The sequence below is a fragment of the Acomys minous genome (assembly GCF_964271855.1).
Source record: "Acomys minous genome assembly, chromosome: 2".
NCBI lineage: Eukaryota > Metazoa > Chordata > Mammalia > Rodentia > Muridae > Acomys > Acomys minous.
In genome coordinates this window covers 139,850,515-139,878,088 of record NC_140484.1, presented here as the reverse complement: position 1 = coordinate 139,878,088, position 27,574 = coordinate 139,850,515, and the positions used below count along the sequence as shown (strand labels likewise).

The 27,574-nt window shown below is 45.9% G+C and overlaps 1 protein-coding gene across 2 annotated transcripts in view; it reads right to left on the bottom strand.

Moving 5' to 3' along the window:
• Nucleotides 1-2,600: 2,600 nt before the first annotated feature.
• WEE1 (WEE1 G2 checkpoint kinase) overlaps nt 2,601-27,574 on the bottom strand; it is a 29,914-nt gene continuing 4,940 nt past the window's right edge. The window contains exons 1-11 of one of the 2 annotated variants that reach the window (XM_084773407.1): nt 20,231-21,322; nt 18,666-18,871; nt 16,515-16,575; nt 16,242-16,414; nt 15,817-15,938; nt 13,462-13,608; nt 9,541-9,636; nt 8,797-8,882; nt 6,739-6,909; nt 6,392-6,537; nt 2,601-3,916 (exon numbers count right to left, since the gene is read on the bottom strand). In XM_084773407.1, coding sequence (XP_084629533.1) covers nt 3,760-3,916; nt 6,392-6,537; nt 6,739-6,909; nt 8,797-8,882; nt 9,541-9,636; nt 13,462-13,608; nt 15,817-15,938; nt 16,242-16,414; nt 16,515-16,575; nt 18,666-18,871; nt 20,231-20,818 — 1,953 coding nt within the window. In that variant the 5' untranslated portion in view covers nt 20,819-21,322 and the 3' untranslated portion in view covers nt 2,601-3,759. Of the gene's footprint in view, nt 3,917-6,391; nt 6,538-6,738; nt 6,910-8,796; nt 8,883-9,540; nt 9,637-13,461; nt 13,609-15,816; nt 15,939-16,241; nt 16,415-16,514; nt 16,576-18,665; nt 18,872-20,230; nt 21,323-27,574 lie in introns of those variants that run through there. The other variant, XM_084773408.1, reaches the window with a different exon arrangement.

Genomic DNA, 27,574 nt, shown 5'->3' with positions numbered 1-27,574 from the left:
GTGAGTCTAGGACAGCCAAGGCAACACAGAGAAACCCTGTCTCAAAAATAATAATAATAATAAATAAAAAATTGGCCTCCCCCCTCCCCCCCTCCCCCAGGGTGTTGGAGGCATGGCTCAGTCAGTGGCTAAGAACATCTCTTCTTGCAGAGGGCCTGGGTTTGCTTCCCAGCACCCACATGGTAGCTCACAAGCATCTGTAACTTGCTATCCTCTTTTGATTTCCACAGGCCTCAAGCATCCCATTGTACTTAAGCATACATACATGTATGGAAGCAAAATAATCACCTGAAGTAAATTTACTAATGAGTGTTTTGCTTGCACACATGTATGTACACTTGGTGGAGATCAGAAAAGGCATTGGATGCCCTGCATTGGGAATTATACAAAGTTGTGAGCTGACATTTGGATGCTAAGAAAAGAACCCCAGTTCTTCACAAGCAAGTGCTTGTAAATGCTGACCGATCTCTCCAAGCACAAAAAAAAAAAAAAAATTGAAATGTTTTTTGTTTTTTGAAAGTTTCTGTGTTAGCCTTGGCTGTCCTGGACTCCCTTTGTAGACACACTGGCCTAGAACAGTTATCTGCCTGCCTCTGCCTCCCAAGTGCGGTGATTAAAGGCGTGCACCACCAGGCCCAGCTATTTTTGTTTGCTTTTTGTTTTTAGAGATAGGGTTTCTCCTGTAGGCCTAGCTGTCCTGGACACTCTTTATAGACTGGGCTGGCCTTGAACTCACAGGAATCTGCCTGCCTCTGCTCCAAGTGCTGGGATTGAAGACTTGCTATTATCTATTTATTTTTTGTGTGTGTACCCCTGCACATGTGACAGGCCATGGAAGAGGTCATAGGACAACTGTGAAATTGGTTCTCTTCTACCTTGTGAATCTGAGGAATTGAACTAAGGTCACGGTGCTTTGTTGGCTCTGTTTATTAACAATTAAACTTTATTATACAACCCAACTAGCATATACAAGAAGGAAAAAAAGGTTAAAGGGACAGAAGATTAAAACCTCTTGGAATCTGTTCGGCAGGACGGGTCCTTAGGTGTCTCAGTCCCACGAGCTGGTCCGGTCCTTTTCTCTCTCTCTGCGCCTTCCCCTCGCCTTCTCTCAACCTCTTGTTTTTCTCTCACCCTCTTTCCAGTCACATGCAAAGGGCGGTCTCCTCCTCCCTTTGAGGGTCAATTAGGAAAACAATAGCCACGGTGGAGTTCCTAGGTAGGCTTCTTGAATTCCAAGCCCAGGAAGGCTCCAAACAGTCTCTCACAAGGTATTTATGGTGTGCCCCAAGGGTAAAGCCCGCCAAGACTGTTTTTACCTGTGACAAAGTTTAATCTTTTCCACAGTGCTTTACCCTGCTTTGTGGTAAACACTTTATCTGGTGAGCTACCTTCCCAGGCCCCAAAACTATTTTATACTGGTCTCAGGTCTACCTATTAACAGATAAAAATCCTGGACTCCTTTATAGACCATGTTGGTCTGGAACTCAGAGATCTGCCTGCTTCTGCCTTCCCAAGTGCTGGAATTACAGGCATGAGCCACCGCACCTGCCTCTAAATATTTTAAAGATATTAAAAACAGCTGGAAAGATGGCTCAGCAATTAAGAGCACTTGCATCAACATGGTAGCTCAAAATCAACTGTAACTCCAAGTCAGTGGAAGCTGATGCCCTCTTATCTCCACAGGCACCAGGCACACACATGGTATACATCCACACATGCAGGCACACCTAAATACAAGTAAAATCTATAAAATAGCTGGGCATGGTGGTGGACACCTCTAATCCCAAGCACCCTTGGGCAGAGGCAGGCGGGTCTCTGTGAGTTCCAGGTCATCCTGGTCTATCTACAAAGTGAGTCCAGGACAGCCAGGACTACAAGAGAAACCCTGTCTTAACAAACAAACAATTATTTTTTTTCAGGGTTTCTCTGTGTAGCCTTGGCTGTCCTGGACTTACTTTGTAGACCAGGCTGGCCTCAAACTCACAGCAATCCACCTGCCTCTGCCTCCGTAAGTGATGGGATTAAAGGCATGCGCCACCACTGCCCAGCACAAAAAGTTCTTTAAAACAAAATTAAACTGAGTTGAGTGTTTAGAAGAAATGCTTGGCATGGGCAAGGCAAGGCCCTGAGCTGTCCTTTACAGTCAGCCTCTCAGTACTCTAATTAGCTTTTCTGCGACTCAATTTAGTTAGAAAGCTATGGATTACATCTATTTTATCTATATAACCTTATAAAATTATACCTCATTTCTAGTGTCAGGTGTATGAACATACAATATGCTTAAATGTATAAACGTTAAAAACTTTCATGGAATCTCAAGATAACTAACCAGTATGGACTAAAGCCCTGGAGGGACGGCTCAGCCAGCGAGCTGCACAGCCCACAGACTGGGCGCTGACGTCCAGCGCTGGGTGGAGGAAGGAGGAGCGAAGTTTCAGGCCACTGTGGCCTGTAAGGTGAGACCCCATCTCGAAAAGTCAAACAAAGAGGAAGCACACTCTGCTCTTAGCACTTTATATACACTGCACCCCATATTTTGTAATGCGTCAGTGAGGGGATGTAAAGTGGAAAGAGGCACTGTGAAGATTTAGACAATGAAGGTAAGCACAGAGTGACTTTAATACACCAATCAATGTTAATAAAACACAAGTCAAGCAGACAAGTGCAAATGTGTTCTAGACCAAAGCTAATACGAAAAATGAGACTTTTTCTTTTTCCTTTTGGAGGGCAACATCTACTAGCCAAACGCAGTTAGTCAAGTGGCTAATCAGGTAAAATGTATTTTGTGAAAACTTGGAATCGTCAGAAGTCATTCTGGCATCTCAAAAGGCTATGTACAGTATTACCAAGATCAGTTTATATATACAAGTACTGAAGAGAAACTGGGCAAAACATTTAAAAAATAGGCTAACCATACAACCAAGTACAGGACTTGACAGGAGGAGGGAAACATGTTTTAAAGTCAGAAGGACATTATAAGAAAAAAATTACAAAACCAGTAATAATTATACTACATTAATACAGCATTCAAACAGGGAGGGGGAGGTGCACTTTTTCAATGCACTAGCTTCAAAGTCCAAAGAAAAAGAGGCAAAGCTGCTTTTCAGGAAGAGCAGCTACATATTCACATAATTGTTTTGAAAGAAAGCCTATTAACAATGATTGTTTAATGCTAGTTTTACAGCAAGAGGAAACTAAAATAGCAGCAAATTCACAAGGCAAGGCTTCCACAGAATGACCATCCCATGGTGCGCATGATGCCTAAAGTGCTCCCAGTTGGATATACAAGTATAACTCACAATTTTTAAAAAAAAGAGAAACGTAGATCGACACAGGTACATTGGAGGATGAGTAGTGCTGAGTCTCTGAGCGGCCCCTTTCTGAAGGGAGAGGATGTTCGTAGCTAAGCCCGTGAGCCCTTTCTAGAGGTCATAACAGAGGAGGACACCTTTCGTCACACTGCACACACCACAGGGCTGAGCCTGCCAAGGCTGGTGGAGCATCCAAGTGACTGACATCCTACATGAAACAGACGGGAAGGTGAGACAAAAGCCTGACACAGACAAGTCAGAATAGAGCTCTCAACTGTAATTCACAAAAGTCCTAAAAGGCATTTTAGGAAAACTACTGATACCAATGGACAAAGTAATTGCAAAGTGGAGTCTAGCAGTAATTTCAACCTAGCTTCCTCTTGTCACAGTTTTTTTTTGTCTTGTTTTGCTTCTTTTGAGGAGGGTGGGAATAGGGAACGTGAACAGTTCAGTATATAGTAAGGCTGACAGAGCGGTTCATTTTCTTTCCAATAAGTCGAGAAGTTCTATTACTCTGAGTGGTGGACCTAGTGGCCATCCGTTCTGTGAAGAGTGCCCGTTCCTCAGCTGCGACTTTGGCTGCCATCTGGGCTTTCTTTAGTTCTCTACAGGAAAAAAAAGCAAGACTTAAGAAAAAATTGGGGTGGGGGTAGGGGGGTTGGGGACAGGGTTTCTCTTGTAACAGCCCTAGCTGTCCTATACTCACTTTGTAGACTGGGCTGGCCTCCAGTGTAGTAAGTCCTTGGGCCCTTTCTACAAGCCATATAACCTACCGGCCTCTGACTCCCAAGTGATGGGATTAAAGGTGTGCTCCACCATGCCCAACCAAGACTTTTAATTTACCTGCTGTATTAATCCTATGGAAAAAGTCTAAGAGGCAAATACAAACCGAATTGTTGTGCTGGCTAATTTTATATCAACTTGACACAAATTAGGGTCATCAGAGAGAAGGGAGCCTCACTTGAGAAAATGCCTCTACAAGATCAGGTTGTAGGCAAACATGCTTCTTAGTGATTGGAATGGGAGGGCCCAGCCCATGATGGGTAGAGCTATTCCTGGGCTGGTGCTCCTGGGTTCCACAAGAAAGCAGGCTGAGCAAGCCAAGAGGAGCAAACCAGTAAGCAGCACCGCCTGTGGCCTCTGCATCAGCTCCTGCCTCCAGATTCCTCTTTGGGTTCCTGCCTGGCTTCCCTAAGTCAAATAAACCCTTTCCTCCCCATGTTGTTTTGATCATGGCATTTCATCATAGTAATAGTAACCCTAACTAGAACAATTGTCACTGAGAAATATTCACATACTAACATTATTCTGAGATGCAACTGAGAAACAGTAAAATCTAAATTTTAGCTTATATACTTAAATTTATGATTCATGCTTTTAGAATTAAAATACCACACACCAGTACAAAGATATGTAAACAAAAAAGACATTAGTAAAGGTCTTAAGACTTAAGCCTTAATTTCAAATTATACTTCAATCTATATCAAAGACAAAAAAGAAAACCTCCATTTCAAAAAAGAAACAAGATGGGTGTGGTGGCACAGGCCTTTAATCTCAGTACTCAGGAGGCAGAGGCAGGTGGATCACTGTGAGTTCGAGGCCAGCCTGGTCTACAAAACAAATCCAGGACAGCCCAGGCTACACAGAAAATCCCCTGCGCACACACACAAAAAATAAATAAATAGAGGGAGCTTGAGAGATGGCTCAGAGGTTAAGAGCACTGGCTGTTCTTCCAAGGGACCTGGGTTCAATTCTCAGCACCCACATGGCAGCTCACAACTGTCTGTAACTCCAGTTCCAGGGGATCTGATACCACACAGGCATGCAGACAGAACACCAATGTAATAAAATAAAGATAACCACCTTTAATCCTAGCACCAGGGAAGCAGAGGCAGGCCGACTGATCTACAGAATTCCAGGACAGCCACGGCTATTACACAGAGAAACCCTGCCTTGCAAAACCAAATTGATAAGATTGTTCGCTGCACAAGTATGAGGCCCCCCGCTGCCTCCCCACTCCCAGCATCCACACAGAAAGTAGGATGGGGCTGAGGATTTAGCTCAGAGGTATTGTCCTCAACTATGGGGATAAGAAGCAGTATGGGCCAGGTGTGGTGGCGCACGCCTTTAATCCCAGCACTCGGGAGGCAGAGGCAGGTGGATCGCTGTGAGTTCGAGACCAGCTTGGTCTCCAAAGAGAGCCCAGGACAGCCAGAATAACATAAAGAAACCCTGTCTCCAAAAACCAAAAAGGAAAAAAGGAAAAAAAAAAAAAAAAAAGAAAGAAAAAAAGAAGCAGTACAGGTGTGGCAGTATTTGCCTATTGGAGATAGGAGATTCTGAGGGCTTGCCCAGACAGCCAATCTAGCTGAGTTTGCAAGCTCCAGGCTTAATGAGACCCTATGTTGAAAATTAAGCCTAGGTATGGTGGTGTATACATTTAATCAGAGGCAGAGACAGGCAGCTCTGACTTTGAGGCCAAGCTGGTCTACAGAGAAACCTTGTCTTGAAGAAGAAGGGAAAAAAAAAAAAAGGAGGAGGAGGAGGAAGAATGTTAAAGTGGAGAGAGGAAGATACCTTGGCTGTCTGGACTGTTTTGTAGACCAGGCTGGCCTTGGAACACACAGATCTTCCCTCCCCGCCTCCCTGAGTGCTGGGATTACAGGCTACACCCCCACGCCTGGCTTCTGTCAGCACTCTTAATTGTTGAGTCATCGTCTCTCCAGCTGGCTATCCTATTTCCTGAATCTGGAGCTCAATGGTCCAGCTGGGCTAGTTCTACCTCAGCTGCTCTGAGATTAGACACAAGCCTCTGTGCCCACCTTTTTTTTTTTTTTCCAGACAGGGTTTCTCTGTGTAGCCTTGAGTGTCCTTGAACTCTCTTTGTAAATCTGTCTACCTGCCTCCCCAGTGCTAGGACTGAAGCTGTGCACCACCACTCCAGGCTCCTCTTAGTATTCTTAAAGTACATAATTACAAAATTTGCCAAAACTCTAAATGATCTCTCAAAGTTTGCAAATCAATTTAGAGTAACAGTGTAAAACTAATAACTAAAACAAACAAACCCCAAAAGTCCTTACTTCTGCAAAAGAGAATTTTTGAATTTTTCAGCATTCAATTCTATTCGTAACTGCTCTGCGCTCTTTCTAGATGCAGACAGCAACACTGAATGTTTCACCAGCACCATTGCTGAAGGCCTTCTCTCTGGATCAGGATGAATCATCACCTAAGAAACAAAAGCAATAGTTACAAACTGCCACTTATGGCCACACATGGTGATGCACACCTTTAATTCTAGCACTCTGGAAGGCAGAGGCAGGAAGATGTGTGAGTCCGTGGCCAGCCTGGTCTACAGAGCCCCCAGGACAGCCAAGGCTACACAGAGAACCCATCTTAAAACAAAACAGCTCCATATATAAATACTCACTTTTAGCAACTCTGTCAACTCCTGGGAAAGCACTTGTGGCATCCGAGGTAATCGGCCCTGCCGGATTTCATGCCACTGGTCTCCATTTCTGGGAAGGGGTTCAGCACCAGCAGCACATACAACTGTGAGAGCAAGAGCAAAAATATCTGCTTTCGGTAGATGGCTGTAGTTCTGTAAAATTTTCAAAAAGAAAAAAACTTAAGGTAAAGGCCAAAATAAAAGATTATACATCATGCTTCTTCTTCCTTGGGAAAACACCAAATGGAGGAAGACGTCAGTGCGGGGAGGTCCCAGCTTCCTCAGAGGATTCTGCAGGGGTCTTAGGGACAAGGGCCACCGAGGGGCTCCTGGAGGTAAAGCCGAAGACAAGGAGTGGATCCTCGTCACCCAGCTGGGCCGCCTGGTTTAAGGACATGAAGATCAAGTCCTTGGAGATTTGTCTGTTCTCCCTGCCCATTAAGGAATCCGAGTTATTGACTTTTTCCTGGGCACATCCCTAAAGGATGAGGTTCTCAAGATCATGTCAGTGCAGCAGCAGACACAGGCTGCCAGAGGACCAGGTTCAAGCCAAGGGCACCTTTGATGCCATCTCCAAGACCTACAGCTACCTGACACCGACCTCTGCAAAAAGGCTGTGTTCACCAAGTCTTATCAGTAACTCACTCATCATCTTGTGAAAACCCACACCAGAGGCTCTGCTTAGAGGACCCAGGCTCCAGCAGTGGCAACAACATAGGGGTTTTTATACAAGAGAAATAAAGTGAATTAACTGTTTAAGAAAAAAAAAAAAGATTGCATATCATGGTGGTTTAGGTAAGCAGTCACATTAAACACTTTTAAATGCCACATTTAGGAATCTATTCAGAAAATAAGAAATATAAGTTCATTAAGGCGACCAATGTGCATGGGAAGGAGAACAAGACTAAATAATCAGATTTATGTGACATCTGTCATTTCCTTAGTAAATGCAACATTTTCACATTGTTCTCTATGTATACAAGATCATTTGAGCCGGGCGTGGTGGCGCACGCCTTTAATCCCAGCACTTGGGAGGCAGAGGAGGGCGGATCGCTGTGGGTTTGAGGCCAGCCTGGTCTACAAAGTGAGTCCAGGACAGTCAAGGCTACACAGAGAAACCCTGTCTTGAAAAACCAAAAAAAAACAAAAACAAAAACGCAAGATCATTTGTGTGGAAACCCCTGCCTAGGGTGTTGGCACGTGCCTTTAACCTGAGTACTTTGAGAGGTAGAGGCAGGTGGGTCTCTCAGTCTAGTCAACAAAGTGAGTCCAGAACAGCCAGGGCTCTATTACACAGGAAAACTTCTAGGACTCAAAGTTCTAGGTCAGTGGAAATGGGACTTAAAAAAAAAAAAGTTTTTATGTGCACTGGTGTTCTGTGAAAGGGTGCCTCTGGAACTAGAGATACAGATAGTTGTAAGCTGCATGTGGGTGATGGGAATTGAGCTAGAGTCCAATGCTATTAACTGCTGAGCCATCTCTCCAGCTGGACATGTGGTTTTACTTATTTAGGTTTCTGGAGACAGAGTTTCTCTGTGTAATAGCTCTGGCTGTCCTGGAACTCACTCTGTAGTCAAGGAGATCCACCTGCCTCTGCCTCCCAAGTGCTAGGATTAAAGGTGTGTGCTGCCACACCTGGCTCTGGAAATGTGATTTTTAAAATATTAATATAGTGAGCCTGGTCTCTAGAAAGGCTGTGCAACTCTGAAGTTCCAGTGGTAGTGTACAGAACAACTTTCTTCTTCTTTTTTGGTTTCTCCGAGACAGGGTTCTCTGTGTAGCCTTGGCTATCCTGGACTCACTTTTGTAGACCAGGCTGGCCTCGAACTCAGTGATCCACCTGACTCTGCCTCCCGAGTGCTGGGATTAAAGGCGTGCGCCACCATGCCCGGCCATGTATAAAACAACTTTAAATGCCATCAGAATCTTTGCCAGATTAAATATCATTGGATGATGGTTACTTAATTTTCAGTGTATCTAAATTCAGTCTTCTGTCAACTGCTTAAGTGGTACAAAGAAATACAAGGAGAAAGAAATTACCTCTTGTAAAACTTCATTTGCTAGAAAACGACTATCACCTTCTTCAACTTGTGGACTAGAGATTCTTGTCACATGCCCAAGATCACCTAGAACAGTAGAGTGGCTCAGTTAGCAGAGTACTCACCTAGCATACATAACATAAAGCCCTGGCTTGATATCTACAACTGCATAAACCAGGCACGGGAAGACATGCCTATAATCCCAAGACTCAGGGTAGAGGCAAGAAGATGCTCCGCTGTCTGGGCTACCCAGCAAGTTAAAGGAAGCACACCTGGAATCCATGAAATCCTGTCTCAAAGTATATCAACAGGATAGATGATGGCTCACAGACAAGAGCACTTGCTGCCCTTGCCAAGAACCACAGTTCAGATCCCAGTATCCGCAGTTACAACTACTTGTTACTGAGTTCCTGGGATCTGATACTTCTGGCCTCTTTGGACACCAAGCATATATGTGATGTATTGATATGAGGCAAACACTAAAAAAGAACTACCCCAAGATGGGAGTTAAGAAACAGGAAAATCCCAGGGGTTCACAGGCCAGCTAGCCTGGAATCCAAAGCAGTACACAACACAGACCTGACCATGGAACAAGGAAGCACATGAGGACTAATACCTAAGCCCGTCTTTACCATCCACATATGGTGTGACACGAGCACTCCCACCGCACCCATACCACACCTACGCACCGAGCCAGCCATCTTCATTTTAACAGCTACCCTAATAGCTCACAAGAGAATTTTACCTATTTTAAATATAACTTTATTGGATATCCAGTCATCTTCATCTCCTTCCTCAGAGACAGCGTTTGGGATTGAGGTTCGAGATATGAAAATATTACCTGTTGAGTAATAACAACGGTATTTAACAAACAGGCCAAATATAAAAATACATAAAGCTGGTGAGATGGCTGTGTGTAAAGGCACTTGTTGCCAAGTCTGACAACCTGAGTTCAATACCCAGAAGCCACCTGATGCAAGGAGAAAACCAACTATTGCAGGTTGTAAAAAAAAATCATCCAAAGTTTTTTTTTTTTTTTAATTTATTTATTTTATGTTTTGAATGCTCTATCTGGATGTACACCTGCATGTCAGAAGAGGGTATCAGATCACATTATAGATGGCTGTGAGCCCCCATGTGGTTGCTGGGAATTGAACTCAGGACCCTGGAAGAGCAGATAGTGCTCCTTAACCGCTGAGCCATCTCTCCAGCCCCACTAAGTCTAAGTCTTTTTTTTTTTTTTTTTTTTTGGTAAATATTTTATTTAATTTTAACCTATGTGCATTGGTGTGAGGGTGTCAAATCTTGGCATTACAGATAGTTGGGAGCTGCCATGTAGGTGCTGGGAATTGAACCCAGGTCCTTTGGAAGAGCAGGCAATGCTCTTAACCACTGAGACATCTCTCCAGCCCCCAGCCCCACAAAATCTTAAAAGACACAGACTACTACATTCTATCCCAGTCTTAGTGAGCCGGGCATGGTGGCGCACACCTTTAATTCCAGCCCTTATGAGGCAGAGGCAGGTGGATCGCTGTGAGTTCGAGGCCAGCCTGGTCTACAAAGTGAGTCCAGGACAGCCAGAGGGGAGCCAGAAGATTAGAGCATGTTCCCAAAGTTAGTATGAGGCCAAGCAAGGCAATTCAGTCAAAATCAAAAGAAGCCAGATTGAACCAGTCAGCTTGGAGAGGAAACTGATCCAGAACAGCTAAGTTAACCAGCCAGGCAGAATTCATAAAGAGCCAGAAAGGATGAGCTTATTCAGCAGTAAGTCTCAGGGGATGAAAACATTCTAGGGCCGAGCATGGTGGCACACACCTTTAATCCCAGCACCTGGGAGGCAGAGGCAAGCAGATCTCTCTGAGTTTGAGGCCAGTCTGGTCTACAAAGTGAGTCCAGGACAGCTAGGACTATAAGAGAAACCTTGTCTTGAAACACGACGCCCCCCCCCCCAAAAAAAAAAGAGAGAAAGAAAACATGCTAGGCCTAGATAAGATGGTACAGAGAGGCTAGAAGCTTCCAGGGCTAGACCTAGGTTAGCCGACAAAGGCAGTAAGTAATGGCACTAGAGATGACAATTACATTGGGCAAACAAAAAGTACTTTTACATCTGGATGGTTGTGAACCATCATGTGGATGCTGGGTCCTGTGAAAGAACAAGCACGGCCTCCACCCCCTCCCCATGCAGGGTCTCTCTGTGTAGCCTTGGCTGTTCTGGACTCACTTTGTAGACCAGATTGGCTCAAACTCAGTGTCGCACCTGCCTCTGCCTCCCAAGCGCCGAGATTAAAGGCGTGCACCACCACGCCTGGCAGAGCAAGTGCTCTTTAACTGAGAAGCAAGCTCTCTCCAGCCTCAAAAACTTAATTTTAAACTAATGCAACCAGACTGGAATAGAAAGACTGGGTCATTTAGCTACTATGCAGTAGCTACATCCCAACAGTATGTATGGCTTGCTACTTCCTACAACACCACTTATTTCATCAAATAAAAGTAACCTCATGACTAACATAAGCTGAGTGGAAGACTGATTATTTGTTTGTTTGTTTGTTTGTTTTTGGTATTTGGGATAGAAATTGATGTCAGATGTCTTCTTCCATCCTCTCCATCTTATTTATGAGAATCTGGAATTTGTAGTTTCTGCTATACTGGGCTGACCATCAAGTTCCCAGGATCCACCCGTCTCTGCCCCAGCTCACTCCTAGGTTCACTTACAGATGCCCACTGCTCCACTTATCTTTTATAGTGGTGTTAAAGATCTGAACTCTGGTCCTCACGCTTGCACAGCGAGCACTTTTTACCCACTAAGCCATCTTCTCGGACTAGCAGATTTCATTTTAACAGATTTATCAATACTTTACTACATCACAATTATTAGACTCATCACAATTATTACTGCAGTTCCACTTTATAGGAAAACATATTTATGGTGGCATTTGTAAGTTTGGATTTCTTTTTCAACCCCAGTACCACAAAAAAATTAATTAATTAATTAACTTTATGTCCCTTAGTATTTATAGCCTTTGAACATTGTTATTAAAAGGATTTACTGTTATTTGTTGCTTAATGTTAGGTAAAGCAGTCCTGGCTAGCCTAGAACTAACTATGTAGAGTAAGTGTGGATTCTAAATCCCAGAGATCTTCCTGCCTCTGCCTCCCATGGGCTGGGATTAAAGATGAACTATACTGTACATGGCTTTTTCTTTCATTTGAAACAAACTTTAGTCAGGTGAAAAAAAATTTAGTTGTAACTCACAAACTGTATAAAGCTACTTAAATTCTATCAAATCAACATGCTCCCTTAGATTAAAAACAAATTTTTGGTTTTTTGTTTTGTTTTGAGACAGAGTTTCTGTGTAGCCCTGGCTGTCCTGGACTCATTTTTTAGACCAGGCTGGCCTTGAACTCACATCAATCCTCCTGCCTCTGCCTCCCGAGTGCTGAGATTAAAGGTGTGCATCACCTTTTTAATCTGTAAAACTAAATATTTTTAATCTGTAAAATTCAACTTAAAAGCACCTTGCCAGGGATGTAGACATGGCTTAATGGTTAAGAATGCTTATTGCTTTTGCAGAGGACTTGGGTTCAGTGCTAACACCGACATGGTGGCTCACAAATCCCTCTAATTTCAGTTCTAGGGTATCCAATATGTTCCTCTAGCCTCCAAGGGCTCCTGCATGCACATGGCACACATAAATTCACTCAACTGAATACATATACATGAATAAACAGGGTTTTTTTTCCCACCCACCCCAGAGCTTGTATAACAAATAGTCACAGCTGTCCTGGAACTTGCTTTGTACACCAAGCTGGCCTCGTTTTAATAGAGATCCAGTTGCCTTTGTCTCGTAAGTGTTAGAATTTAAGGTATATACCTCAACACCCAGGTAACTAGTTGGGTTTTGTTTTGTTTTGTTTTAAATAAGAAAAGTGCCTTGCCTGCAATAATGAGTTTAAATCTATCAGCCCTTCTAACATCTAATCTATGGGTAGCAAAAGGAAGGCACAAGCTAAAAATATAAGAAAGCAACTAGTTAAACACCAAAATTTATCTATCTGTAGGATTAAATCTTCCTTTTTAGGGGTTGCAGGGGGGGGGGGAGAGGGATGGAGGGGGTTCGAAACAGGGTTTTTCTGTGTAACATGAGCCCTGGATGTCCTGGAACTCACAGAGATCCACCTACCCCTGCCTCCAGAGGGCTGGGATTATAGGCATGCACCACCAAACCTGGCTAATCTACCATTTTTAAGTAGAGCGTCTAGAGAGATGGCTCAGCGGTTAGGAGCACTGGCTGTTCTTGCAGAGGAGCAGGGCTCAGTTCCAGCAGCCACACTGGGCCCACACCTTGCCTCTAAGCCTAGTTCCAGCACTGACACCCTCCCACAGACTAACATGCAGGTGAGAACCAGTGAACAGAAAAGAAAAAAGAAGTAGAAAAGTGAAACCTGAAAACGGAAAATTATATAACCCAATGCACAGCATGGTCCTGAAACAAATACCAATTTAAACAAATCAACTAGGAAAGACTTGGGCAAGTATGGGGATGATCTAGTCCTCCCATCTTAAAACAACACTAGTACGAAATCAACGAAAAGTTACAATGAAGAAAGTAATTTCCTATATCCAGGTCCCAAATACCACAGACAGAGCACCTGTAATCATACTTACTAGGTTTTATATCCATGTGAACCAAAGACATTGAATGTATGTATCTCAAGCCCCGGGCAACTTGCAAGAGGAGGTCCTTCAGCTCTCCCTCAGTGAAGTAGCTCATGACTCTGTAGTTCTCACTTATGGCGTCAGCTAAACTCCCACCTAACAAAGGCAGCAAAAGTTAAATTTTCTTATGTTCCCATCTCTCAAGAAAATGACATTTAATAGAATCTCTTCAACTTGCTTGAAATATCAACTTTGTTTTAGTATGAAATATACTAACAAATAAAGAAAATACAATTGAAATGGCAGGCCTGGTGACGTAGGCACATAGTCCCAGCTTTACGCTAAAACTTGAGTTTAAGGCTAACCCGGGCAACTTAGTAATACAGTCTCAAAATTTAAGAAGAGGATGCACTACCTGCTGAGCACACAGAAATCCTAGGTTCAATTCTCAGCACTGAGGGAAAACAATTTTAAGATTTCTTTCAACCTATTAATGTCACCAACCAATTCAGTTCACTTTCTCAGAGGAAATCGTCAGTTTCTTTCTTTTTTGGTCAGAGAAGGGGCAGGGTAGAACAAATGTAGATTTGTTAAGCAGAAGAGAATGGAGAGTGGAGCAGAGCAGAGCAGTCACACACAGTAACCCCGCACTGTAGAGGCAGAGGCAGACAGGTATCTGAGCATTCAAGGCCAGCCTCTTCCACACAGCAAGTTATAGGCTAGCCAGAGTCACACAGTGATAAGCCAAAAAAGGGAGTGTCTTTACTACCTATATACTTTATTGATTAGACTGCTATTTATTTATGAAACAAGAATAATCCTTTATTATTAAATGTTCTAAACCTTACTCTTTTTTTTTTTTTTTTTTGAGATTAGATTCCCTATGTAGCCCTGGTTGGCCACAAACCCAGAGATTCACCTACCTCTAAACTTCCAAGTAGTTGAATTAAAGAGTACACCAGCACACCCAGCTATTTCTATTTAAATAGATTCATACATTTATAAGTGCGTATGAGCTAATGTGCATGTATAAGTGAAGGCTCTTTTATGTGCACATCTGGAAGGTAGTTGTGCAAGGTTGTTGGTGCATCTCCACCTATTCCTTTGAGACAGGGTAGGTCTCTCCCAGAACTCAGGATTCATTCACATTTTCTCTATGTTTCAAACCAGCAAGCCCCAGCAATTCTGTCTCTGCTTCCCTGGGAGCTGGAGGGTCTAAGGAATATTCAGGAAGCCTAGCTTGTTGCAGAGATGCTGGAATTTGTACTCTAGTGCTCTCTTAACCACTGAGCCAGCATTCAGGAAGGAGATTCCTGTGACTATAGTAAAACCTGTGTTCCACATGGAAAGATGTGGCATGAAGGACCACCTAAGATGTTGATGTCATGGCTTCCTGGGCTCCAAAACAAAACCAAATAAATTTATTTTTGTTTGTTTTTGAGACAGAATTTCTCTGTGTAGCCTTGGCTGTCCTCCAACTCACAGCGATCTGCCAGCCTCTGCCTCCCAAGTGCACCACCACACCCAGCTAAATTTATTATAATTGCCCATCTCATTGTATTCTTTTTGTTTGTTTGTTTGTTTGTTTTTTTGAGACAGGGTTTCTCTGTGTAGCCTTGACTGTCCTGGACTCACTTTGTAGACCAGGCTGGCCTTGAACTCACAGCGATCCGCCTGCCTCTGCCTCCCCGAGTGCTGGGATTAAAGGCGTGCGCCACCACGCCCGGCCCTCATTGTATTCTTGTATAACTTGAGACAACATACTAAGACAATCCTTCCTGTGTGCCCACAACAAACTACACCATGTACCAAAATATACATTGGAAAACTATCAGTACTCTGTCTCCTCTGGAAGCGCAGCACTGAGTGACCCGTGTATATAAACAGAGTAGCAAGCTCTACTACTGAGGTATGGAGAAGATACCACAATAGAGATAAAGCTTCCAACTCAAATTCATGTCACTGTCCTGGATGAGGGATGAAAATGGCGCCAGGTGGGCTAGCATATGTTCTTCATCCCACACCGAGGGAGAAGCAAGTGGATCTCTGAGTTTGAGGCCAACTTGGTTTACACAGCTACAGGCCAACCAGGACTACATAGTAAGACCCTATCTTAAAAAATTTACCACATGTGGGGCGTGGTGATACCTTTAATTCCAACCCACAGGGAGGCAGAAGCAGGCCTATCTTTGTAAATTCAAGGCCTGGTCTAGAAAGTGAGTCCAGGCAGCCAGGGCTACACAGAGGGAAAAAAAAAAAAACACAGGAAGCCAGAGATGTAAAAGAAAAAGTTAAGATTGTAATAAATATTCCCATGGCACCTGTTTTGTAAACTCACAAGTTTATGAATGAGCATGACATTACCATTACAATATTCATTCTGTATAAGCATATGGTCATCTTCTGCCCAGGCAGAGAAATAACGAACTACGTGGGAATGCTGTCCAAGCACAGCATGAGCATATACTTCTCTCAAAGCATTCTGCCTAGAAAAGAAATATTAATAGAATGTTAAATCATTTCTACTCAAGAGTAATTAAATTATCTGAAGCACCACAAGTAAGCCCAACCGCTTAAAACTCCACTATTCTAAAACATGACTAAGAACTATACAAACTGGCATGGTGGACACACAGTAACCCTACCATTGGGGAAACTGAGGCAGAATGGGAATTCAGAATTGTTAGTACATAACAGTGAGCTCACCAAGCTTAGCTTAGCTACATGAGACCTAGCCTTTATCACTAGCAAAGAAAACAAAGCAAGAGACAAAAGTGTTTCATACGTACTCGTCAACGGAGCCAGCCAACGGCTTTTTTGACCGTTTAATGGCATAGATGCACCCATCCAGCCTCTTCACACATTTAAACACAGAACCAAATTCTCCAGAACCAATTTTTTCCAGCTCATGAAATTCAGTTGTATACCGTGACTTCATATTGCTTTCAGTAATTGTAATTCTCTATAATAAGGGAGAGTATCCATGTAAATACAAAGATAAAATTTTTACAAATCATCCTACCTTAGACTCTGCTATCTAATAATAATAAGAAGTTGTTTACCTTTGCAGGTCTCGTTTCATCTTCAAGCTCATAATCACTGGCTTCCATGTCTTCAGAGGAACTGAAAAAAGAAAAAACCCAATGTGTTTTGGAATTTTTACTTATTACTTATACAGCATTCTGCTTGCATGTAGGCCTGCATACCTGAAGAAGACACCATATCTCACCATAGATGGTTATGAGTTACCATACAGTTGCTGGGAATTGAACTCAGGACCTTTGGAAGAACGGCCAGTGTTCTTAACCTCTGAGCCACCTCTCCAGGCCCAATATGTGGTTTTACCAAAATGATGAGTACAAAGCAACTTGAGATTAAAAACTTTACCTATTAACTATAGAGGGAAATGGATTTTTTTTCTTTGTTCTTGGTTTTCCGAGACAGTGTTTCTCTGTGTAGCCTTGGCTGTCCTGGACTCCCTTTGCAGACCAGGCTGGCCTCAAACTCACAGAGATCCAACTGACTCAGCTTCCCTGAGGGCTGGGATTACAGGCATACGCCACCTCACCTGGCTATGTGAAACGTTTGGGGTTCTTTTTAGTTGTTGTTTAATTTTTTGTGCATTGCCGGGCGATGGTGGCACACATCTTTAATTCCAGCCCTTAGGAGGCAGAGGCAGGCAGATCTCTGAGTCTACAAAGAGAGTCCAGGACAGCCAGGGCTACAAGAGAAACTGTCTCAGTTAATAAATAGATAAATAATTTATGTGCATTGGTGTTTTGCCTGCATATATATGTCTGTGTGAAGGTGTCAGATCTTAAGAGTTACAGACAGGGGCAGGGTGTGGTGGCATATGCCTTAAATCCCAGCACTTGGGAGGCAGAGGCAGGTGGATCTCTGGGTTCCAGGCCAGCCTGGTCTACAAAAGTGAGTCCAGGATAGCCAAGACTGTTACACAGTCCCTCCTAAGTGCTGTGATTAAAGGTGTGCAGAAATGTATTTTTAATGAAGAGAAATAAAAACGGAAGTATACAGTTAATTTTGTAACCCTAAGCTTGGTATTGTGGCATGCACCCGTAATCTCAGCACTCGGGAGGCAGAGGCAAGAGGATCTCTGAGTTTGAGCCCAGCCTGGTCTATAAAGTGAGTCTAGGACAGCCCCAAGGCTACACAGAAAAACCCTGTCTAGAAAAAGCGAAAAAGAAAAGAAAGTATAAAAAAGTTTGTTAACCTGAAATTCGATTCAGGTAATGAAAAATAAATTCCCACTGAGATAAGCTCACTAACCAGACTACTGCTACACAGAGATCAAAATTGAAGCTTTCCTAAACCAAATCAGTGGTTCTCAACCACAGAGCCTTTTTGGGGGGTTGCATATCATATATTTATATAATTCATAACGGTAGGAAAACTAATTATAAAGTAGCAATGAAATAATTCTATGGTTGGGGGTCACCACAACATGAAGAAATGTATTAAAGGGTCCCATCACTAGTAAGGTTAAGAACCACTGGCTCACCGGGCAGTGGTGGCACACACCTTTAATCCCAGCACTTGGGAGGCAGAGGTAGGCGGACCACTGTATGTTAGAGGCCAGCCTGGTCTACAAAGCAAGTCCAGGACAGCCAAGGCTACACAGAGAGACCCTGTCTCGAGAAAAAAACAAAACAAAACAAAACAAACCACCACTGGCTCAGATGGCAAAGGGTCTAACCACCTCTTGACACCAAGTTCAAGCAATCCCAGGGACCCACACAGTGGAAGAACCAATTCCTGAAAGTTGGCCTCCACATGTGTGACTCAACACACACACACACACACACACACACACACAACTTTCTACAACTAGTTGACACCGTAAGTCTGACAAGAAATCTCCGGTATTTGTTGTTTTTTTTTTTTTAAGATTCATGTTTAAGTGTTGTTTGCAGATATGAGCACACCTGAAGGTGTCAGGAGAGGGCATCGGACCCCCTGCAGCCAGAGTTACAGTCTTTGTGAGCTGCCCCAGGGGTGCTGAGAAACACACCCTAAGGATAGCAAGAACTCAGGGCTGCAGTGGCTGCTCCTTCCCTACGCCACCTCTTTCCTACAGTTGATTGTCTTATTTCCTGAGAGCCAAGTGCTAATGAAAGGAAAACTTCCCCGCCACTCAGTAGAAACTGAACTTTGACAGTACTTGGAACCATCTTAGGTGTGTAGAAGAGACTTACTCATTAAAATATGCTCTCTTTCTCCCCCGACAGCGTCCTGAGGAATGAAGCAATACAGGATCCGGAGTAAAGGGATTGATATTCACTTGAGGAGTTTGCCGGGAGTCGAATTCTCTTTTCCCTGATTTTTCTGTGTCCATGAATAGAGAACAACCCCGGAGCTTAACAGAGCTGGCATCAATCACTCGAGCTTTGGAAAGCAGACTCTAGGAAAGGGAAACACAACCTTCATGATCCAGCCTTCTGCCTAGTCTTCTCACTACAACCTCAACTGGCCTTTCTATTTCAAGTGGCTGAATGTGTATCTCAACGCAGCACACTGTGAATGGAGCTTAGCATGAGAAGCCGTGTAGAAAGCCGGTCCACTACCCGACTTGGTCAAAGAAAAGGACAAGCGAGGGAGGGGCCAACACACAAGCCTGCCTTATATTCAATTAAAATAAACTGCCGCCGACTTAGGGATCAGGCAGAATACGAACTACTTAACCGTAAAAGTAAAAACCAGTACTTAATTCTTAAAAAAAAAAAAAAAAAAGAACATTTATAGTGACTAAAATTAAGTTCATATCAGTGGCTAAAGAGTCTAAAAATAAAAATCAGTCTCAGAAAAGTCCCCACACCCACCTCAAGAGGGCTTTTGAAGGCTACCTCACTGGATGCCTCCCCTCACTGCTAGAGGGATCATGCCTTGGACATGTCGGCTAATAAAACAGCAAAGCTCAAAACCACATGTATTCTCGAGGTTTATGACTAAAGTGCATGTAAATCAACACAAATTCCCTTTAAAAGGCTTATTACCCGTGTTAAACCTACAAGTGCCATGCCTGTCTTCATTTGGGAAGTGTCTGCTCTTAATTTTTCTGTGACTTCGCGAGTATTACCAGTGTGCATATTCATGGGCTATTCTGGACCGGTTCTGAACACTCACTTCTTTAAGACACATTAGTTTTGATTCAGAGGCCAACAAAACCACAGGGCAAACACAAGAATAAACGAAAGCTTCCCTAATACTAAGTCCCGAAAGACCTGGAATATTCATGAATCTGCGACTATAAACCTAGAGGCAACTCTCAAAAGAAAAGTGCAGAATCTCTAAAGCCCTATCACACGGACCCACAAGCACAAACAAAAACAAAACCTTTAATAAACCTAACTCCTTCCATTCGTGTCTCTAAAATTACAGGCCCGATCACGGGATTTAAAAGGCACCAGATGGCTGGGAGTGTCAGGTGGCCCGCACCAATCCGGCATCCTAGCATACCGCGCCACCAGGTCCAAATCCTCAGCCACCTGGACAGGAGGGACCAGCCCCTTTGTAAGATGAAGAAGTTACAGACCCGGCCCATAGTTCAGTTACATAATCTTAACCGACAACTTCAGGGCAGAGCCAAAAAGAGGGGCTGCCAACTTTTGTGTGTGTGTGTACGTGTGTGGCGGCGCAGGACAGCAAGCGGGGTGCGGCGAGGCGGTTATGTAACCGAACCCCGGCAGAGGCGCGCTGGGTTGCAGCGCCGCGGCCCCCCCCCTTTTTTTTTAAAGGCCCAGGAGCCGGCTCCCCGGCTTACCTTCGGCGTGTGCGGCGTGTCGAACAGCCGTAGTTTGCGGAAGGTCTTGTGCGGCGGGGTGCTCGGGTAGTCGGGCTGCGGCGAGCAGGGGCCCTCCATGGCCCGCGGGGCCCCGCAACCCCGCGGGGACGTATCCCCCGGGCCGCCGCAGCGCACCGGCGAGAACGAGCTGCCCAGAAAGTAGGCGGTGGCGGGTGACTTGACGGGCGACGACGAGCCGAACCCCTCCTCCTCCCAAGAGTCACCCTCGGCGCCTCCGCCCGCCGCTTCGGCGCCCCTGCCACCGCCTCCGCCGCCTCCGCCCCGCAGCAGCAGGTCGTCCTCCAGATCTCCGGGGCTGCTGGGCTCCGCGCCGGGCGAGCGGCGGCGTTCGGCCTCGGCCTCGGCGGGGCTGCGCGCAGAGGGCAGCGGCGAATCGGGCTCCTGGAAGGCCGAGTCCTCCCCGGTGCTGTGGCCGCTGCCTTCCTCCTCCTCCTCCTCTTCCTCCTCGCAGTCGCTGCCCGGGGAGAAGATGAGCTTCTGCCGCAGGCTGCAGGCGGCCGCGGCGCGGCGGGTGGGCGCCGGCTGCTGGCGGCTCAGGAAGCTCATCTCCCGGCCGCGGTCACGGCGGAGCACGGGAGAGCGGAGGAGCGGCGAGCACAGGCCTGCGGCGTCCAGGTCGCGGCTGGCACAGGGGGGGGCGGGTCTGCCACGTGCGATCGGGCGCGCGGGCGCGGAGGCTGCAGCGGGCCTGCGCGGCGGCGGCGGCAGCAGCAACGGAGGCTCCGAGACGCTCCGAGCTCCCGAAGCGGCGACGGCGGCGACGGCTCCGGCGCGGTCTGTCCAGCGGATACTGGCGGGTCCCGGTGCTGGACAGTCCACAAGTTCGGCCGCAAGTTCGCGTTCCGCGGCTTCCCGCGACCGTTAACCACGTGAGGGCTCAGCCCACCAATCCCCGCCCAGCCCCGGGTTTGAAAAAACAGAGAGGGCGCGGCGTAGCCCGCGGGGGCGGAACCAGCTACGCGATTTTGGCGGGAACCCGCTGGCCCCGCCCACCCCACAGCCCGGGGCGCGGCGTCCAGTCCTGGGCGGGCGGGACGGACGACGAGTGGATCCGGACTGCACGGAACCCGGTCCCGGGGGTCGGGTCTGTGACTAGCGGAGCGGAGCCGCCCTGCGAGGAGGGCCGTGGGGGCAGCGTCTCTCCGACTCCGCGTGGGTCAGCCTCCGTGTCCCCGGCCTCAGAAGCATCCGGGCACCGCCTAGAAGCCCGGCCCAGCCCCGCGTTCCGAGGCCCGACCCCTGGGGCGTTCTGGGCGTGGCCGAGTCCCGTCACGTTCCGGAGTCGCGGTCTGAGCCGGAAGCTGTGACCGAGCTCTGGATGTCGCTGGGCTCCAGCGCTCCGGCCGGATACGGAACTCGGAGCGTGAGCTGCTGGGCTCGGACCCCGGCTCCATAGAGGGGCCTCTGCGGTCCTGTGTCCCGCGCAGCCGGACTTGTCCATGGCCACTGGCCCCTACCACAACACCGAATGCCCCACCGTGCAGCCGGAGTGTTTGTTTTTGTTCGCTAGCACGTGAGAATGTGCTGGCCAAACTGATTGGCCCCGGGGGGGAGGCGGGGAGGGGGAAACAAACAAAAACTAAGTGTGAGAGCGGTGAGTGCTGTCGCCCACGCCTGTAAATTCCAGCAGCCTGGTGGCCGGAGAACCAGAAGTTCAAAGACCCTGTGCTCTGTAATGGTCCTGTCTCAAGGTTTCCAAGAAAAATAAAAAATTTCCACCACTTTTTCAACGTTAGCTTAATCTGTCCTTAACGTTATTTTGTACGATATGATTACTTGTTTCTCCGAGTCATTTTGTGTGTTTTAGCATTCATTGCTGGTGTGGCAGTTGCCGAGGCCACACTGCCCTAGGGAAAGTCATGTGAATCTGACAGTAATGCCACCTCGCGGGAGTCAGATGGAGCTGTTTGAGTTCTTAGTCCAGCCAGGGTTAAACAATAAAAACTCTTATCTTGAGAAACCAAAGCCAAACAAACCTATCAGTCCACAAAGCAACCAATCAGCGTGGCCTGGCAGGGTGCACAGGTCTGTAATCCCTGCACTCTGGAGGTGGAGACAGGGAGGCCTGCCTCTGGAGTTCAGGTACCTAGGCTACATGACAAAGCCAGGCCTCAAAAAAAAAAAAAAAACCCAATTGCTTACACAACATTACCAACAGCTGTCAGATCAGGATTGTTCAAGGGGACCTGAAAATAAGGAAGACCGACGGGAAGCAGATTGTCCTTTACTTAGAAGAGTGAAGGCCATCGGTCTGTCAGGAGTAGAGTCTGCTCTGCAGTGATGGGGATATGGGAGTTTCATAGGACAGGAAAGGGAACTTCTGGGGTAGAAGTTTCCATCTGCAGATCTCTTCCACTTAAATTGTCTCCAAACAAACTGTAAACACCCAAGGAGGTAGGTTATGTTGATGTTCCTGTGGGCAAACTTGATCGGCTTGTCAGCTCTTTCTGTCTTCTCAGTTCAACTAAGACTTTTAGGTCATTAATCCTTCAATTACAAGTGTGAGTCACCAGGCCCAGCTTCCAAGATAGATTTAAAAGTAAATAAATACTTTTGTTTTGTTTCCGACGCAAAAAGCTGGTGAAATGGAGAGTCTCTATCCTTCTGCCTCTACCAATGGAGTTGCAGGATTACAGGCTGCTCCAAACGTGGCTCACACACTTGGCCCTAATTCTGTGTAGGATAAGAACTTTACACTTGTCGCTGGGTGTGGTGGTTCACACCTTTAATCACAGCACTCGGGAAGCAGAGGCAGGAGATCCCTGTGAGTTCAAGACCAGCCTGGTCTACAAGTGAGTCCAAGACAGCCAGGACTACACAGAGAAACCCTGTCTTGAAAAAAAGAAAGCTGCCTTTAATTGACCTATAACATGAGCTATATCTTAAATTGTGCATTTTAGGTAAAGAGAAATATTAAAGCCCCTTAGAAACCTGTCCCTAATTAAATAGGTATTTCTGAGCCACTTGCATATAAGAATTCTGTTTACAGCCGGCACTATGGCTAATTGGTAAGCAAGGGACAAAGGCACCTGTCACCAAGCCTGGCAGCCTGGGTTTGCTCCCCGGGAGAACCAACTCCCAGAAGTTGACCTTTGACTTCCACACATAAACTGTGTGGCACGTGCACACTCACACACCACACACTTTTGTGTTTTTTTGAAACAGGGTCTCTGGGTAGTCTTGGCTGTCCTGGATTCCATTTGTAGACCAGGCTGACTTTGAAAGCACAGCGATCCACCTGCCTCTGCCTCTGCCTCTGCCTGCTCAAAAGAGTGCTGGGATCACAGGTGTGTGCCACCGTGCCTGGTTATGAGTTTTAAACATACGTAATCTGCTGTGCAAGCTCACACACACCCCACCTTTTACAACACTCTGCTTTAGGGCCTTCCCCTGCTTCCATCCATCTGCTAAGTGGTTGTTATTGCTATCCCTACCCTCAGGGTCTAAAGGCGGCAGACTCCTTTGTTGCCCAGTGCTCTGGTGGCTTTGGTGTTTACTATCTTTTAACTGATAAAAGAGCCCTTAATTAAGATGTGTGATGGCTTCTTTGTTTCCTTGTTCCAAGTAGATTTACCTACTTAATATTTTACTATCCCTGTTCAATGAAAGCTTATAAACAGACACAAGGCTGGGCCGGATTAAAGGGTGGCCCATCCCTTTAATCCCAGCACTCCGGAGGGAGAGGCAGGCAGATCACTATGAGTTCCAGGACAGCCTGGTCTACAAAGGGAGTCCAGGACAGCCAAGGCTACACAGTTCCTGTCTCAAAAACCAAATAATAACAACAACAATAATAATAATAATTTAAAAATAAATAAAATAGACACAATACTGTTTGTCCTCCATGGTCTTTTTTCTTCCTTCTCTCAAATAGTACAGTTTTCAGTGGTTGAGATGTCTCCCAGGTCTCCCTTTTGTTCCCAGCTCAGTTTCCCTCCCTGGAGCTACCCACTATTAATAGTATTTGTTTTGATTTTATCTCATACTTTGCCACCTGCCTGCTTCCCTATTCTGGGAGGTCTGCAGAGTAAGGCTGGGTGGTTCCAGATAGAAAGAACTCTGGGTCCGTAGACCTAGGACTTGGATTCTTGCCAACCAGGACCTCAGGAAGAATGGGAGAGGTTAGTTCCCAAACGTTGTACGGTATGACAGTATGAAAGTTAAAAATACCTGCTGGCCTGGCCGTGCGATGGCTCAGCGGGTACAGGCGCTTGCGGTCAAGCCTGACAATCTCAGTTTTCTCCCCAGAGCCCACATGATGGAAGGAGAGAAGCAGCCCCCCCACCCCCCGCAAATTTCCTCTCACCTCCACATTTCCCCTTGTTCTCACACACAAGAGTAGAAAAGAAAAACTGAAAAACTAGACTCATAGTGGCACACACCATTAGTCCCAGCACTCGGGTGGCAGAGGCAGGAGAATCTCTGTGAGTTCGAGGCCAGCCTGGTCTACAAAGTGAGTCCAGGACAGCCAAAAACACACAGAGAAACCCTGTCTCAAAAAAACAAAAACAAACAAACAAACTTGTATGTGACCTGGTGGTGGTGGAACGTGCCTTTAATCTCGGCACCTGGGAGGTAGAGGCAGGAGGATCTCTGTGAGTTCGAGGCTAGCTTGGTCTATAGAGTGAGTGCTCTGTTAAACAGAGAAACCCTGTCTTGGAGTAGGAGTGGAGTGTTGAGAAAGCTGTATGTGACTTTTCCATTTGCCTGCATGTACTGCCAAACATTAGATTTGTTCACTTGTCTGTTCTTTTCTACCCAGGGTTGCAACCAAGTGTTGTTTCTACAGCTTCATTAACTTTAACCCTGAGAAGTTTCTGAAGGAAAACCCAGTGATAATCTTTATGACAAAAATCCCCAAATGGCTAAGATACCCAGGCCACACCCACTCGAGCGAAGCACCAAGGCATGATGTTATGTTTTAATTTCGGCAACATCCTAACTGAAAATTTTGGTGGCCATTCTGGTTTTTTTTTTAATTTCGTGCTCCTCCAAGTACAGCACACAGTGTACTAGACAGAAGGGTTCCACCCCCTTGCCCCAGGATGGAAAAGTCAAATTTCTAGTGCCTTCCCCACCCAGTGTTGTTCCTAACTGTAGTGTTGCTTGGCAACTTCTGAAGAATCACACTCTGAGGTATTGTTAGCTGGGGGACAAAAAAAAAAAAGTCTTGCCTCTAGTAGTAGTGAGTAAGAACAATCTGTCTGTCCCCCTCAGACCAAGGACTTAGCAAATAAAAGCCTTGAATGCCACTACTGGCTCATTCTCCTTCCTTGCCAGCAAAATAGGATTTGAGACAGGAGACACCCCGTCCAGGACTTTAAAAACACAAACTCTGCACGTGTTCTCATTAACATAAGCTCTGCACTCTAGACAAAGTTCTTCAGAACTAAGAACTATTCTTTTTCTCAGTGACGTAATCATAGGAATGTTTCAGAATCATAGTGGGGCTTTCCCAAAGCAGTCTTTTCTTGTTCATATTTTGAACGCTGGAGAAATAGATCGCCTCTGATGGGTTTCTGGTTTTTTTTGTTTTATTTTGTTTCTGTCTTTCAAAACTTCCTCGGGGGCTGGGGAGATGGCGCAACAGAATACTGTGCTCTCAGTCATGTTTAGTGATCTGACTTCACCCCAGAACTCAGATAGTAAAAGGAAAGAGCCAAAAGTCGTCCCCTGACCTCTGCAAGTACATCCTGTGCGCCCACCCTCACGCAGGCTCGACGCAGTACATTAGTGTAGGGCCAGAGAGACGGCTCAGCTGGTACAGGTGCTTCCTGCCAAACCAGATGACTTCAATCCCTGGTACCCACAGGTTGTCCTCTGACCTCTCCACATTGCCTTGGCTTGTGCACCTACACGCATGTACAAATGAACAATAAACATTTAAATTAATATAATTGTTTTAAAGCTTCATTAGTCATAACCCAGAATTACAGGGGAAAAAATGTACTGGAGCTGAAGAGACGGCTCAGCAGTTAAGAACTCTGGCTGCTCTCCCAAAGGACCTGACTGACACTCCCCAGCACCCACATGGCAGCTCACAACTGTCTGTAACTCCGGTTCCTGGGGATATTACAACCTCTGGCCTCCACGGGGACCAGGCATGCATGTGGCTCACAAACATAATGCAGGCGAAACACCCACACACATAAAGTAAAATAATAGTAATTTCTTTTAAATGTCAGGGCCGGAAAGACAGCTCAGCAGTTAAGAGCACTGGCTGCTCTTCTAGAGGTCCTGAGTTCAATTCTCAGGACCCACATGTGGCTCACAGCCATCTATAATGGGCTCTAGATGCCCTCTTCTAGCCCGCAGGCACACACGGGACGAGAGCACTCACATACAGACATATTTTTAAAAATGCACCAAGTAGTCCAACTCTCATCTTCCCCTTCCTTATCTGCACGTTTGTCTTCTGCCATCCCTCCCTCCGCCCCTCAAAAAAGCTTTCATCACCGAAGCTCTAACTGCTACCAACCGCCACAGGGCCCTAAGAATCCAAACCTCAGCCTAAAATGAGGCCAACCCTAGCGCTGCTCCTGGGTGACTTTGCAGGTAGCATGAGGCTTCCTCACTTGTCACGGCCCTCAGTCCCCTCTGCTGAGTGTGGTTGGCAGCTCACAGTGCAGGGCGGCCAATTCTTCTGAAACTATCCATTGTATTAAATGTCCTCGGCAAGGGACATTCCATAAATGCTATGTGTGCTTTGACTAGGACAATGTAGTTTGAGAACAATGACTTACGCCACTTAAATACAGCGTGTGACCCCTGATGCCCCCCCCCCACCAAGAGTTACTTAATAGTCACAGGCAACTGAGTTGTGCACAAGCAGCTGAGAACAGAAATAGTAAGCACGTACTATGAGCGGGAAGTCTAATGAGAAAGGGGAGCGCTCACGGTTTAATATGAATTCGCATTTCTTGTCATGTCTAGTTAGTCTTAGGGACACACTGGTGTCTACTTATCTTTCTAATGTTTGCATAAGGTAGGTCACAGGGAAGATGTCATGATATCCTTTAGATGTGAACATATCACTTACATGAATCCTATACAAAAAGGTCCAGGAGCTAAGAGTCTCCTTCAGTATTTGCTCAGGGTCTGAAGGTGGAAGGACCACATGGGGGTCTTTACAAGTGCTGTCTGTGCATAAACAAAACCTTAATAGTAGAGGCCAGTGAGATGCCTCAGTGGATAAAGGCACCTGCCCCACAACCCCAGCGGCCTACGTTTGAGGCCAGGAACTCAGATAAAAGTAGAAAGAGAACAGCCAGTCCTGGTGGCCCACGCCTTTAATCCCAGCAC